Source organism: Channa argus, chromosome 2, assembly GCF_033026475.1.
Source record: "Channa argus isolate prfri chromosome 2, Channa argus male v1.0, whole genome shotgun sequence".
Lineage (NCBI taxonomy): Eukaryota > Metazoa > Chordata > Actinopteri > Anabantiformes > Channidae > Channa > Channa argus.
The window spans coordinates 26,127,708-26,144,219 of NC_090198.1; the positions used below are offsets into that span (position 1 = coordinate 26,127,708).

At 40.7% G+C, this 16,512-nt stretch overlaps 1 protein-coding gene across 2 annotated transcripts in view; it reads right to left on the reverse strand.

The window, feature by feature from the left end:
* Nucleotides 1-16,512, reverse strand: part of csmd1a (CUB and Sushi multiple domains 1a) — a 378,013-nt gene that overhangs the window by 79,172 nt on the left and 282,329 nt on the right. For both annotated transcript variants that reach the window (XM_067487730.1, XM_067487721.1), the window contains exons 32-39: nucleotides 16,201-16,395; nucleotides 6,258-6,374; nucleotides 6,008-6,121; nucleotides 4,013-4,108; nucleotides 3,671-3,874; nucleotides 3,188-3,312; nucleotides 2,969-3,065; nucleotides 1,953-2,057 (exon numbers count right to left, since the gene is read on the reverse strand). In XM_067487730.1, the coding sequence (XP_067343831.1) occupies nucleotides 1,953-2,057; nucleotides 2,969-3,065; nucleotides 3,188-3,312; nucleotides 3,671-3,874; nucleotides 4,013-4,108; nucleotides 6,008-6,121; nucleotides 6,258-6,374; nucleotides 16,201-16,395 (1,053 nt within the window). The remainder of the gene's footprint in view (nucleotides 1-1,952; nucleotides 2,058-2,968; nucleotides 3,066-3,187; nucleotides 3,313-3,670; nucleotides 3,875-4,012; nucleotides 4,109-6,007; nucleotides 6,122-6,257; nucleotides 6,375-16,200; nucleotides 16,396-16,512) is intronic.

The following is a 16,512-nucleotide window of genomic DNA, read 5'->3' on the forward strand; positions in this document are numbered from 1 at the left end:
GAGACCTCCTGTAAAAAACCCTCTCAGGCAAACTTGGAACAAACTCTTCCGCACAAAACCACCACCTGAGACCTACAAGGGCACTTACGGTGGTGTAATGTATGATATAAAACTAAAAACTTCAATGTTCAGCAGGCTGCACTTTAGACTTGGTTTCCATGATAAAAACAAACAGCCTTCTTGCTGGCTATGAAATGGCAAGTATTGTGTTGGTTTTCCCACATAATAGTAGACACTGATGTACACAAAGGCAGGAACACCAGAAAGACTGATGGTTAGTCTTTATAATATAGAAGATTTCTGTGTTTCTCTCTGCCTTTCACTCTCCTTAAATAACATGTCTATTCCTCTCTATCCACCTACATTTCTCTCTTTGCCCCCCACCCTAAAAAGAAAGAGGTCACCATTATCAAAGCTATTATACATACAATAACACTGGTGCACATGCACAAGCATAAATACGGTTGCGAACAAAGATTTACAGACGGCAGAATGATCGTGCAACTCGCATCTTCGATAGACAAAAGGAAAAAATTTGTACACAAGTAATGAGTAGGAAACGTGTGCATACATAAGTTTCAAATTAAAAGAAATAAAAAGCCATGATCTGAAAGAGACCCAGGAGGCTCTGTCTGCCCTCAAACAGACCAAACAACCTGATCAAGAATGGTGTCAGCAAGGAGAGAACTAAACAGGAAGGGAACACTGGCGGCAGCATCATGCAGCACCACTGACTGACAAAATGCTGTGATCAAACACAGTAGCAACACAAATGTTGTTTTCGTTGCATTTCACACAATTTCTGTCCTTTTATCCTTATGATACAGCTTGTGATCAAAGCTAATGCCAAGTCTGCTTAGATCCAATCAGGTAGGACACACAAGACCCACAGTAATGCAACAAGACCCACACGTCTCAGTTTCCTATTTGGGTTGAGCAGAAATGAAAGGACCAGTGAGGATGTATCATCCCAGTTTCTACCAGCACACTTCCAACCAAAATTCTCTCTCCATGGAAACTAGAAGACTTGATAAAGAAAGAAAGCCAAAAAAACACAGAGACAACCACCTGCACAGCTTTCAACTCAATAATATATGTGTTGCAGACCTGAGCCAAATAAATGCTAAAACAAAAATAGAAGAAGTGGCTTATCCCACATTGGAGGATTATGTATGATACTCTATATGAAAGGACCCATTTCTGTGTCACACATGGACTCATTGTTATAGTCAGATGTAGGTCTGAATCAGGTGCATCCACTTCTAAAAACGACTTTGAAAAGATGAAAGTAATCAGATCTACAAACCCAAAGATGCAAAAAATAGTCCTAGACATAATACACTGTCCCCCAAAGTGACCATCCTTCCAGGTTTTATTCCTAGTGATGGCACGTTGACACACAGCGCCAGTACAAATGCAGAGCCACAAATGCGTGCACTCAACCACGCACACACACACACACACACACACACTAAAATGCTCACACATACTCACACAAGGGGACGTGTGCATTGATCTGGAAGTGATTATAAGCTAAAACAACTACAAAGTACTGGAAACAGTAACTATGCCCTGACAGGTGTGTGTGTGTTTAAATGCATGATGTTAATACCCACGTCTTTACCTTTGTCCATCTACTAAATATCTTTGTGTATGAGCTTTTATGCGCATATACAGTTAGACACAAGCAAAAGCACTTTGTGAATGTATGTGTCAGAGTTCATGCGTTTCTGTTTATGTCCCTTTAGGTGTGTGCGTATGCACTTCAGAGTGGGACACAGTGTGTGTGGATCCTTTCAGGCAGTACCAGTTCAGGTCACTGACTCTTGTTATTTGATGTTGAAGTTTTGGCTGTAATAGTATATGCGTGTGTGTGTGCGTGTGTGTGTTTGTCTATATGTGGTTGCAGCATTTGTGGTTCCTTCACCATGGGACCCTCTAACTTCACTTACTCTTGTATTCTAGGTGAAAGCCTGCTGCCACCACGCTTATGTCACTCTGAAAGTGTAGGAGGAGCTGATTGGATGTTGAGTTGAGGAGAGCTGGAGCTGTAGTTCCTGGAAATGATGAGTGATACAGATAAAACAGAAGCCTGGGATTAGATTTACATGTCAAATTCACAACATTAGACATATACGAACAGAACCCTTTGAATTTGCAAACAAATAAAATAGCAAGTGAAAAACAATACTGTATATAAAGGAAATTAAAGAAGATACAAAACGCGCAGTGATGGCAACATTTGGACTGGAAGTATTGTTTAAAAACTGAAACCAGCTTGGAAATGATGTGTGGAGAAGGTGAATAACCTCTGGATGTTCGCAGACAGCCAGCATTTTAGTGTCCCTATGTGAAGCAACCCTCATCTGCCCCGGTGAAGCTGCTCAGTGGCAAACACCAGATCACTGTGGTTAGAGTGGGCAGCTCCCCGGTGTGCCTTCTTGAGAAGGGCACAGTCATTTGTGTGTGTGTGTGTGTTGCCCTATGGGTGGCATGCTTTATATGTGATAGGTATCTGACAGGTATGTGCTTGGGGCAGGTCACAGGGGAAACTCTGCTGGGAGATTGTAAAAGGTTAGACCATTCTTCATCCCTCCCTGTCTTCTTTCTCTTGCTCTTTCTCATCCTTCACTCAACCTCATGGCGAAACGTCTTTCAACCCCTCGCTCTCACTGACTGCCCGGAAATCATATGACCTCTGTCCTAAAAACAGATATTTATATGTATATTATATTTGTTGGTATCACAACCATCTGCATGTGTGTGTATCTATAGCTTAGGACCTGTCATACTGAATTAATCACAGGGCAGTGTGTGTGCTTGTATGTTTGTTTCTGTGTGTGTGTGTCTGTGGTTTAGGAGCTGTCAAATCTCATTCATCACAGGTCTTTAAAGTATTTGTGTGTGTGCATGGGTGTCTGTGCACAAATATGTGTGTTTATTTGTCTATGTGAGCACATTGTCATACCAGAAAATGACCCTAATTTCGGAGCTGTCATGTCTCCTCCATCATAGATCTCCAGGGAGTCCCAGTTGTGCTCAGTAGCAAATGTTACCACTTGGATCTAAATAGCAAACGATGAAAAACATGTTAACAAAATAGCCTCACGGGTTTATGAGCATCCTCCTTAGTTAGTGTAAATACGCTGCATTCAATATATTTATATAAACGTGTATTCATCTGTACCTGTATCCCAGCTCCTTCACTGACGTGGATCCTCCACAGACAGTTGAGACTGTTTGGGTAGGGTTCAGGATAGCCAGGAGACAGTATTGTACCACGACGTTCAGTCAAATTGCCACTGCAGGGAACTAGAATGAAGACATGAAATATGAATTCCTTGGCAAAGTTTATTAACCAAATAGCTAACAGACAGGACAGGTTGCTGGAATATAGCTCTGTATACCCGGGGAAAATATGGTGTTCAAATTACAACTACGGGGAGCCAGAGAGAGAAAATATGATAACAAACATAATTTATGGTATAAACTGAGGTGACAGTTGAAGCTGCTTGCTCTCAGCAGAGAGAGACTTCACACAGGTCTACGTTTAGTTCATTAGCATGTTCGTCAAAATCCTAACACTTGCAGTACTGGATGATTCACATAGAACCAGAGGACTGATTAGTTGACGGGAGCTGAGGAGAGTATGTTAGCCGGTCAGCCTTACCTATACAGGTTGGTGTTGTTGCATTCCATTGTGCAAGGGCTCCTGGCACGGCTTGGCAGTGGATGGCACTGGATCCCTTCAGGAGGTACCCCGGGCTGCACTCGAATCGAACGACAGAGCCAGCTGAGAACTCGGAACCAATCCGCCTGCCGTACCGAGGCTCCGGCACTGAGCTGCACTGACTGTCGCTGGTGCGAGGCACCGCTGTGTGAGCATAAGAATGGGGTCAGAAAAACTGAAATTCGGTCACGACTAGAGAGACCTGAACTGAATGCACTCCAATGTGTGTGTTTGTACACGAGAGAAAGAGAGAGCGTGAAACAAATAATGTGGGAGTTATACCTTGGTAAACGAAGTGAAAACCTCTGGCTGACTGGCCGCTCTTAGCGTTGAAACGCAGCATGATCTGATTGGAAGTTGCCAATGGCAATGTTTCTCCTGGAAAAATGCACACGCACACACACACACACACACACACACACACACACACACACACACACACAGAGTGTAAATTCAAAATTGACCTTAATGCTAAAAACAGCTAAACTCCCTCCTCACTTGTCTTTCTTTCCCCCAAATTTGTGGACAACTGAGACACACAACACGTCCAAATGAACATACGTGCACTTTCCACACGTGCACACCTATTTCACTGTACTGGCATACACTTGTGACTTAGGGTCCATTCGCACCTTCCTTGTTTGCTTGGTTTTGGATTTTCCAAAGATGAAGTATTTGAAAAGGCTTACACAGGTGTTACCAGTAGGAATCTATACAGTTTAACAAACAGACTTTTAGGTTGGAGAACTCTCTTAGTAGTTAGCAGGATTTAATCTTCAATTTCACTTAAAATGTGGTCCTCATAATACCACGAATGCTAAAGCAAACACAGTTACTCTTAGGCACACACACACACACACACACACACACACACACACACACAGGCGAATGAAATAACAGTGATAAATGAGAAAAACATGGCCTGGTGTGGCTGACATTTAGAACCATCATTAGCTGCGTCTGGATGTGTGTGTTTATGTGTAAGTTCGGTGTGTGTGTTAATGTGCTTGCGAGTCAGGATAATAAGTCAGTTAGCTAAAACAATGTGCTGCAAAGCTGGTTGCCCGTGTGTGTGAGCGCGTGTGCATTTATACGTGCATGTGTGATAGGGTAATGATGCGGATAACATTACTTTGTAAAGCCTGGTGTGTTTCGATGTTTGCTGCCATTTTTAGCCAAAAGGGGAATTTCAAACCCAAATTAACGTTAAGGAATAAGCCAACCAGTCCACATTATATAAACTGGCCTCTTTCCTTTAAACTAACTTAGATGAATAGTGGTTGGAGAGGACACAATTGCATAATATGCAGCTACATTCAGCCACATAAAAAGTGTCACATCCTCCTAGTTAATGTTATACTGAAATGAGCTCACAGATGTACTGTTTACAAAGAGCATGAAAACAGAAAAGTTAAAACAGGAAATAGAAAAGCCGAATTTGTGTTAGTACTATTTTAAACTCTACCATAATCCAGTATTCCAAAGAGAAATATCAGTAGTTCCAGCCTTGTCTTTTAAATAAAAAGCTTCATTGTTCTTCAACAGAATAATCATAGCAGAGAAAATATTTTAAAAGCTCTGATTTCTACAAAAAGAAACTAAATGTTAATTCCGGTGGGATTCCCCCGCAGCATGCCCCCTGGCCGTGACATGCAACAGAAGAGCACACAACTCTGAGGCAAACAAGAGCACATTTTGCCAACAGCTATGATAATCAATATTACTTCATAGTTCATTCTTCACACTAGGTCATCCGCATCGATTTTGCCTCATCGGTTAACCTCCGTCCACACTGACTATGCAGCGGCTCACAAAGTTCCCGAGCTTCAATGGCTCAAAGTTGTAGGCAAAAGAAAGCCCAGGGAGGATTGTGTTAAAGATTATCAGCACCACTGTATATTGTATGGCCCCAGTGAGACGATTTCCACTACTGATTTCTTCTTGTAAAGATAACCCATAATTGATTTTCAGCAAATACATCACTGTCGAATAAATTGTGATAACGACCACTGGTGCTGTGTTCTACAGCTCCCCAGAGCTGTTTTCTTATAGACGATTTCATTATTTTTCTCTTTCAAAGATATCAGGATTACAGAAAAAGAAAGAAAGGAAAAACTGAAGAAAAACTTGAAAACATCTGAATTGAATGGTAGATGTTTACACACATACTGTCGTGCTAAGTCATAAGTGGGAGAATAAACCGCGCTGTTTAATTTCTGGCGGCAGGACCTTCCTTCAGCTGCTTCTGACACTGGACGCAGCCAGCTGGATGCTCACCTGAGTGCGACCCGGCCAGGGAGCTAAGCAATCGCGCATTCTCATTGGCTCCATCAAACAGCTCCACGGAGTCATTCATCGCTGTCTGGAAAACAGCAAACTGACCAAAAACCACTGGAGAAGACAAACAGACCAGAAGAGAGCTGATTGGTCAGAGATGAATACGTGTGTTTCTGTGTTGGTGCATTCGGTTCAGTCATTTTAAGCATGTGTAGTCAACCATATGTGGTTTGACCTTTAGTGAACTTACCAAACTGTGGGGACACAGTAATGTAATAGGTGCAAGTCTGCCTTGTAGTGTAGTTCAGAGGGTAGTTGGGAGACAAAACAACTCCTTCAGCTCCACCATACTGACCTCCGCATGGAGCTATAGAAAAACAGAGAGAGTGTGAGCCTGAGGCCTGATTCATGCAGCTTTTTCCCACCTTACTTAAGCGACATTCTGCACTTAAAGACATGCATATTATTATCAAGCAGACCCTCCGGTCTTAAAGGGCACTTTGCCTGTTTACTAAGGTGCCTCTTCTGTGAAATGTACCCCTCTTTTTCTACATATGCATTCAGGGGAGGATTGTGCAAATGGCAGGATGATATAAGTGTAGGTCCCCTGTACTTAATAATGTTCGCACGATTTGTTAGGGCCATGTGTGGGAAATGATTCACCTTTAAAGAGTGGGCACAGATTTGTGCATGTGTATTAAAAGAAGGTTGCAAAGGGATGGGAGAGAATTTAATTAACCTACAATATAATCTATGGAAATCTCATCAGACAAAGGGTAAACATACAATTTAAAGCTGTGCATGGGAGCTGCTAAATAACTTGCAATGTACTTGCAGTATAAAAATCTGATTCAATTATGTTTTAAACCAGCGGCAGATAAATGCAATGTACTTCAAAATAATAATAATAACACCAAATTGGCTCTGTAGACACTTCATTTGAACTCAAACTGATACATTCATCTGTATGAAACAGGTGCTGAGAGGTTTAAATATTGACTTTCACCTTATTTTAGAGGGAGGCAACACTGACATCATATGAACTGCTACATAAATGTGCACAGTGCTTTCTGCTGAAAAGTTCTAATGTTATGTAGCAAGGTTTCAACTGACCAGCAGAAAGCCTCAAGATCCATGTGAGGCAAGTGAAAGAGCACCACTTGGTTTCTCCCCCATTACTAACACAGGCCCTTAAACCCCGGCCACTCGACTTGAGCTGCTCAGTGGCCGACAGCTCAAACTGTGGTTCTACAGGTCATCTTTCAGGGTGTGAACGTGTGAAACAGTATGAGTGATGTCTTGGCATATTGGAAAGAGAAAAAAAAAGAAAAAGCTGTAAATCAGTGACTGGCTGAAGTCTAAAGCAACTTGGTATCTGCTTTAGTGATGCTCTGTCAGGTCAGTACTGCATCCAGCAACACTTACTGTTTATTTGCTCTGATCCTTTAAGGTCAGGAGACTGAACTGGCACGAAAGGTTCATTGCTCTGTTTGGCCATGAAGATATTCTATGTTTGCCACAAGTTTTTTAGATGGTCGTGCTCTACAACACTGCTACCCCAGTGGAGATGTCATCACCGTTAAATGTCATTAAAGCTGAAGGTTAGCAATTCAACAGTACATCTCACTTCTCTGTCATCGTCTTGCTTTAAGCCAGCTTCCAGGATGCAAAGCCAGAGCAGCACAACAATGTCAACGCGCTAATACTTGGTGAACTACACTGTAGCAATTGTAGAAGTAAAGCAGCAATCAAGCAAGCAATATTTCTGGCAGCAGTGGCCAAACAGCTTCATCCACTTTGCTGCTTCAATCATTTAGAGCCATTGTGGTGCAATGAAGCATTCAGATTTTAATTGTGGCTCTTTTTACATTCTTTTTCCTTCGACTGGGAGCACTGCCCATTGCACTCAAAGCTGGCAAGCTATCACTATTCTAATCTGTTTTTCTTATGTATTTTTCACAAAATTCAACTGACTGCATTTGGCTCAAGAGTTGTTTAGTTTAGCAGAAAATCTATGTTGCCCACAAAATTTATTTAGACCCTTGTGGCTCCAAGGTTTTTTATATAAAGGCTATAGTGCTTTTAATTACGGTCGGGATGTTCAAAATATATACTGTACCAGGTGCAAAGCTCTAAATATATTTAGTTTTTAAGTATTTGGTGTTGTGTATTTTTTCTCATCTCAGTCTACTGTGACTCTTGTACATAAACAATTCGGCCAAGTGGACAATTCAGCATTCTTTAGCATACAGGCTGCACTTTGGCAAGTGCAGGTATTGTGAAAGGTGGTGGGTAAGTAGGATGGCTGGAATACAGATGAGCTGCAATGTTTACATGCAATTTTTGAATTTCATTAGATATTTGCTCAGGTAAGTCCAGTTAGTCCAGCTACTTTATTTTGTGAAATTTCAAACAAATAGTTGAGAGAATCTCAAAGAAACAAGTTTTACACACTTACTGTGAACTGCTCCTAAAGTGCTTTCATTTCTATGGCCATGACAGATATTTGGTAAAACACAGATAAGTAAGCAGGAGAAGGCCATTGCTTTGTATAGGTCCACTTCTTGGATGCAGTGCATATGACTCTAAACTATCAAATTTAGAAATTGAGTTCATTTTGGGCTACAGTTACCTCTGAAGTCTGTCTGTGTATGAATATCCAACAAAGATCTGACTGTGTATCTAAATGAAAAACTAACAAGTGGCCGATTGTGGATGATTCTAAAAAAAAATACCTGTAATCAACACATTGTGCGGCATTAAGAAGCATTTTGCTGGTGACACATCGCAAATAAAAGTAAAGAAAAGTGATATAACATAGTGGTACCAGTTTCTTTATACCTGTGATGGCACTTGTGTTGCACCCTCTTCAGAGTTGTTGCTTCCCTGTGACAACAACCCAGCAGGATAAAAACTTTTTCTGAATGAATTTATGTGGTGCCGAGCTACAGCGCAGTGTGGGTTTTCCAGTATCAGCGTGCTGCAATTTTAAAAAGCCTATTAATCTCTACTGCCGTTACATGACCCTCAAGATGCAGACTTTACAGTAGCCTGATCCATCGTCAGCACCCCCAAGAGAGTTACGAACCTTGTGTGTGAATAGTATCGTGCATGTTAGGCTAGTAGAGGAGACTGAAATTAAAGTATGTGTGCATGTGTGTGTCTGCGTGCGTGCGCAGAAACAAGAACATTTGTCAACGTCACTGCCCACAACGTACACACTGTCTGTGCAGTGTTCTGTTCTCACCTCTTCTCTTCTCGACCTGTTTGGGCTGTGAATATGTGCACCCCCCGTGGCAGCGTCCCAAATGGTATCACCGACCCACAGTATCAGCTGTGATCCCTAACAGACTTTAATTATCGTCACCTCTGAGCTTGTTGAGAATGCGAGAGCAAGAGGGTGCAAAGGTGGAAAGTGATGCATGAGAAATGGGACAGCATCCTGTGAATTAATGTGTTGCCTGGGTCGAAGGCCTGTCTCTAGCCACTAAGATGTCAGAATGTGGTTTTATGTGTAGCCTAATAAAACTGACTGCTACTCATATTTAAAATACAATAATAGCCAATATGTTGCTAGCTCCCTTTCGTGTTTACTTCTTTGGAGAGTTTGCACCACCCCCTAGTGTGTAATTCCCCCAAGCAAAGTCTTCAGCATATCAGTCTTGTGGAAACTGTATAAAGTGCTCAAAAAGTCCACCAGAGAGCCCTCGAGCACTTTCCAATTTCACAGTGGGACAAGTCTGAGCCACCGCTGACATACTGGGAAAACATGTCAAAGTCTCTCAAACTGCAAGTGTTTGTTATTTTAGGACTGGGCCCATATTTTTGGCTAAAGCTTGTGAAGTAAAACCGATTTGCTTGCCTAAAAAAAAAAAATAAAAAATAACAAAACCTGCTTTAGTTTCTACACTTTTGCTTGACAGTTGTTGTATTCCCACCCACTCATCCTCCTCCTCCCCACTCCTGTCCTTCCCTACTTTCTTGTTGTTTCCTAAAGCATCAGAGCAATCACCTTCTTTCTTTCCTCTACTTCTGATCCTGCACACTGATACGATTGATATTTTGTGGATTGATTCTTGTTATGCTGCCGCATTCAAACCCTCTAGTCTAGAGGTCTTGTCTTGATCTACTGTACTCACAATTTCCCAGTGGTGATGCTCTAGGCTCTGGTGTCAGCCTTACCAAAAGCCTGCACACACAGGTGCTTTGATCATTCATACCCTCTCTCTCTCTCTCACACACACACACACACAGAAATAAATGCCAAAATGTATGCAAGTCACTCTTTTTCTCTCACACAACCATTCGCTTTGATCATCCACACACATACACAAGAACACACACATACACAACACTTCTGCATCTGATTTTCCCTTTTCCTCGTAACCAATACACATGCACACACACACACACACACACACACAGCAGGGCTTTGGGGTGGCAGTAAGAGTGCAGAGAAAGATTTCTGAGATGTCCTAAAGTTTAATGTTGTGTTGCAGTTCTTCCAGGAGATTTTTGAAAACCATACACCAGAGATAAAACTCATCTCAGCGATGTAAACAACCACACACTCTTGAGTGAGCGTGTTATATACACAACAAAGGCCAGAGTCCATTTATTTTCATCAAGAAACACAATAGAGTATAGTTCCTTGAAGCCTCAGGAAAATGGGTTTGCTGCCTACAGCACTGCATATTTGGAAATTGCGAAACAGGAAATTCAAACCTTGACAACTGTCAATTTTAACAACTAAATCCCACTAGTTGTGTTGATTGTGTCATTGTCAGTATATCTGAGAACAACAGGAGCGAGTACAATATGGAGAGGCGGACTGGACATTTCCTCGCTCTGGAGTTAGATCATAAAGTTTCACCTTGAAGAGTTACACATAAAACCCATGGTCTTAAAAAGCAATATGACAGGTGTTTGTGCATACTTAGTATGTAAACACAACTGTCCCTGATCCCCAGCAGCAGTGGGCAACAAATGACTTCATGAACCTCATGTGTACCTGAATGAGCCTGGGAGAATATGACCATGATGCCTCTCTACATTCTGCCTAACAGCAAGATTCATTTTTATAGTCATCGACTGAAAATATTGTTTTTAATTTCTAATTAATTGCAGACATCTCTACTGCACTGTTTTATTTATCTTTATTTTTAAGTTTAAGACGCTTCTTACAATTTTAAATTATCCACTGAAGCCAATGGAAGACTTAATGTTAAACTGTTAAACTGACTGAAGAGGCCCTATAGAGATTTTTTCTAACAAAACTAAAATTAAGCATGCAGTCAGTGTTACTCACCAAAATGTACTCTGTGCATCCTTCTGGTCTGGCAAGCATGTGATCTACATTTTCTTCACCATAAGGCCTGTGGAAACTGGTTTTTAAAATAAGTTAGCATTTGCACCAGTACTGCAAAATTAATCACAATCACGATACCAGCCTGTGGGATTACATAACTGCAAAAGGCTGTGATTTGATTAAATATGTACAGTATATGTGTGAACCAGACACGACAGTCTCTGTCGCCTAATGAAGGAATGAGCAGTCAGTCTCTGTTAGGCACAGGACCTTTTTCTCAAATTTCTTGAATTTGTCAGTCAATGTTCTATTTTGTGACTGTGACTCCTCACTTGTTTGTCCAAGTAAATTATTTCATGTTTGTTTCTGTTAAATTTAACTATTTAGGTTTAATGCTGTTTCTTCAAAACAGCCAAAGTTTAGCAGCGAGACTTAATTCCAACAGTTGGATTCCTTCTATTAATGATACAGTAGCTCTAAATGATTTATCCACACTTTGATTTCATTTACATATATTTTAACCTTGAGTTTAATTTGTAATATTTGCAATAATAGTACTATAACCTTTTGACCAAATTGTGCGATCCTAGTTTAAACCCATCTTTTACTACTAGCTTGGAATTATCCATTTTACCTTCAGTGATGAATTGCAGGTTAAAGTCTTTTGGTGCATTACAGCCACTAATTGCCCAGTGGAATAATGCGAAAGCGTTGTTCTTTTCCCATCACCAATGTGATGGTGCATGAGGCAAACAAAACAATCCACATTCCATAGACATGCATGTTAGGTTAACTGGGGGCTCTAAATTGCCGATAGGTGTGAATGTGAGTGTGAGCTTTCTCTGTGTTGGCCCTGAGATAGACTGTAGGACCTGTAACAATGTTGGAGTACAAAATTGCAAAGACACCTATATACATAGAACCTGATGAGTTTTTAACTCATGTTGAATCTAAAATGTTTGCAAAAGCTGATATTCAAATATATACAGTGTATTAAAAGATTGTGCATTCAAGTGTATAAGTATGAAGTGAATGCTGCCTGTAGGAGGCACTCTGTAATAGCTCCGTCCCTCTCTCTCTCTCTCTCTTTACCACTCTGTGTCTCTCCTCTTCTCTTGCACACAACACACACACAACCCTATCAACAGTCACCGAGAATTCCTTCTTTCTCGCACCAGCTCTTAGTTACCATGGAAACCAATAAAAGAGCGGTTTGAGATGGGAGGTGTGTGTGTGCGTGTGTGAGGGAGAGGGAGAGAGTGCAAGAAGGGGGAGAGAGAGTCCGAGAGAAGCGGTGAGAGAAAAATACAGAGCAAATCAGACACAGACTGAGGAGGTGGGAGGAAGGTAGAATAAGAGAGACAGGACACAAAAGCAGGGAGAGAGATAGTGGAAAGTGAGCAGTAGTTAGAAAAAGGAAAAAGAAAGAGAAGGAGGACAAGGAGGAATAAGTTAGCGTGGGGGGAGGGGGGGTGACAGGGAAGAAGAGAGACGACAGAGAGAGAACGTAAGTGGTGATGTATTATTTAAAGAGGTCTCACCCTGTCTAATGAGTTTGGTCTAAAAGCCCCAGGAGTTGCCCAAAGATAGAGTCAGACAGACAGAGAAACTTCCCTAACTATGCGGTGAGAAAATTCAGTGTGCAATACGAGCCAAGGGACAAAAAGAGCACGATTACTGTGTAGGACTGGATTTAGTTACATTGATCTGCTTTGATTATGTGAATTGTCCTATAGTGTAGGTGATGGCAGTCACAGCAGATCAATCCATGTATGTAGACTGCGGGCAAGAAGGGTCTGGAATCACGAACCTAATTCCCGTCTCTCAGCTCTGAAAACAACTGATCCGGTGAAGAGCAGAGTTGTTTACCTTTGGCTCAATCAACTTCTTAAACCCCACACACATCCTAGTCTCTGTTAACACAAATGTGTACATTCGTTTTCATCAGCTACATGTTTGCATAGTGTCTACGATAGTGCTATGTTCCTGCATTATGATACATCCAACATGGCACTGTGATAAAGTCATTTGCAATCTGCAAGCATGTCCTGTGTATGAGTTTAAAAGTGTGATGTAGTCTATTTTTGACCGTAACAACCTGAATGAAACACATCTCATGTGGATTTAATCAAAATAAATTACATTATAAAGACGTAAATCAATTGCTAGATGATGCGCAAGGCCTCTCAGAGTTCCAGGTCATTTTTTATTTGATAAAAGACTGTAATGTGGTTTTCCTTTAATAGCCTTCAAATGTGACTTAAATGTCAATACTTGGCTTGTGTTCATAAATATATTATCGGAGGGGGGGGGGGGGGGGGGGGGGATCTAAATACTGCATTACACTGAATCAATTTTAGCCACATAAGTACTTTAGGTTCCCACAAAAAAGGTTTGTTAAAGTTCCCAAACACTAGAAACATTTTACTGAGCCCATCAAGGAACTACAGCAAGTAACATTAAATGCACCTGGCGGCTTTAAAAAGCCCATGTTTTTATTTTTATTCTGAGGCTCTGCTCAAATAGTTTTGGATGATTTATATTTTACAATATGCTTATTTTTAATGGAACGGGGTCTGCAATAGCTATCTCCTGTCTCTAAGCACTCCTTACCTCAAGCCCATTGTGTTTTGATTGGCCAGTTGCAGAAGGCTGCTGGTGGCCGAACTATGAGCCAAAAACAGCAATGACTTACTGTAGTACCACCCCCTACAAATGCCAATCCAAGAGAAAACCCACTAACGTTACTGTCTCTCTGTCTCACATACAATACATCTACATATTTACTGTGAATAACTTTACACTACTGCTACCGTAGTAGACATTTTTAAAGAAAAGCTGAATGAGGTCATTCAACTTAGTTAACAAATACTGCAAACATCTGAGTGCAAATGTTTGCATGTCTTATTTTAAAATAGCAAAGAGAGTAAAGTTTGTTTTTCATCAACACAATATTTGAGTGCATTAATAAGCTAGTACAAATGTCCATTCATCAGAAGTTGATTAATGTTACATTTTAATTAATTTATCAAGGCAAGCATCAAGGTATGCAAACTTTTGCACTAATACATTAAAAGTTTTTTACTATAATCTTTTTTCCACTCCATGACAATTTAGGTTACTTCTGATGATAAAAGAATATTTTTACTAGCTGAACATCCATTGTTATTATGTTCAGTATAGGGTTAGGGGTGCATCCCCTTAAATGCCATTTCAGTGTAAGGGGATGCAGACATAACTCTAAACCTAATATAATAATAGTATCAGGCAATAGTATAATAATAGAAACTGCCCGAATCTTAGAAAATACTGTCAAACAAATGTATAGTAATACCTCCTAGTACCACGGATAAGAGACGTGACAGAGAATTTCCCAGCTAAAGCTAACACATCAAAGCGTAATATTCTCAGTTGCTGTATTTTTTTTTTTTAGTAAGTAGATGAATGTGAACATCAGGTGAAAAGACTTGATGATGTTGCATTTAGCATAATTATACCATTTTATTCTATGCCATTTTCCATCCCCCCCCCCCCAAATTATTACACAAGACATTATAACAGAGCTGTTACTGCTGCCTTTTGTATTATGTGCATTATTGTAACATATTTATATTTCACCAGAAATCCACCTGTTTCTTTTGAAAGATGCTATTTTATTTTAATATGTGTTTGCCTTTCTGACGTTGGACCAATCAGTGACGTCACTTCATGCCAATTCGCACTGCTTTCCTCAGTCGGCCACTAATAATATGCTGTTTGTTTTAGTGTTCATGCAGAATTATGTGTGTATTTTTCATTTTGTCAGCTTCCTCAATAGCTATTTGTTCATATTTGTGTTTTATTACAATTTAATTCCATTTATTACATTGTTCAACCTTATCTTTGTATACACTGGTAAAATTTCATATTGCCTTATATAAAATTTTAAAATTGCCACTGGTAGCTAAACATGAGTCCATAATTGTGTTATATGATCACGCTGTGGTAATTTAGTTTTATTGAACTTCGATGTTTTGATAGCTGTTGGTGCACAGTATAATCAGTCGGCCAGTGATCTTGCTGAGCAGAGGTGCATGTAGGAGCCTGGTCAAATAAAGTTGCTGTACCGATTTTCTGTTAATAGAATTTTACACAGAACTTGATGAGAGAGATTAAACTCCCTTCCGTTTGGCAAGACAGCGGTTGTCCTCACTTCATTTCACGTTACTCACAACACAACGCAATATCTTCCACTAAAAGCAGAGGTGTCAGCTGAGGCCTGCTTCCACCCATTTTAAAATGCATTCCTTGTCCTGCTACCTTGCTCTGTGGCTTATTTAAATATTCTACCCACATGGCACCAGGTCAAGTCTCTGTCACTTTAGAGATCATTCTCATACACGCACACAGACACAAACGGTAAAAAAAAAAAAAAGCACACAACGTTGTAGGCTCTGAATGGCAGTTTGGCAGGTGTCGCTTCCTTGGCTCTCTGAGCTGTCCATCACGTAGACAGTTCAGCCTTCCAATCCCTGACAGACTCCCCGTCTCCAGCGAACACACATATGCACAAACGCACGCACGCACACACACACACACAGAGACTGTGTGATAAACACAGCAATAAGTCTCCCTGTTTTTAAAGAAGGTTTCAACAAATCAATCATGGCATTTGATGATGATGCTGGCTAAAACAAACTGAGGTTGGAATACACTGTAATATTATGGTTACCAGGGTATCTGCAAATGCAATTTTACTAGGACTACTATCAAAACTATACTATATGATACTACTATGTTTTTGCAAGCAGGTTGTTTTCATTGTGTAACATAGGCAGGTATATTCCCAGGTAAGCTTCCTATAATCATGTTGGTAAAGATGGAGCTCTTGATGTGTCTCTCCTACCTTTACATGATGGAAGAGCCCTGTCCCACACTGGCTTCCCATCATGCCCAATGACACAGGTGATAGTGTCGCCACCAACTGTTGTGTAGCCATGGTGACAGTTGTAGGTGACCTGAGATCCCAGTTTGTAGTCATAACCTGTCCGACTGGCATTCATAATGTTACCAGGGTCAAAACAGGCCTCTCTTGGTTTTTCTGTGGAGAATGGAGAGAGTTTGTGTTACTGGACAAACACAAAGCAGCTGCTGACTCATTTCGTAAGTTCATTAAGCAGAAGCTATACAATTCATGGCAAAGCTGCTGGATCGTGTA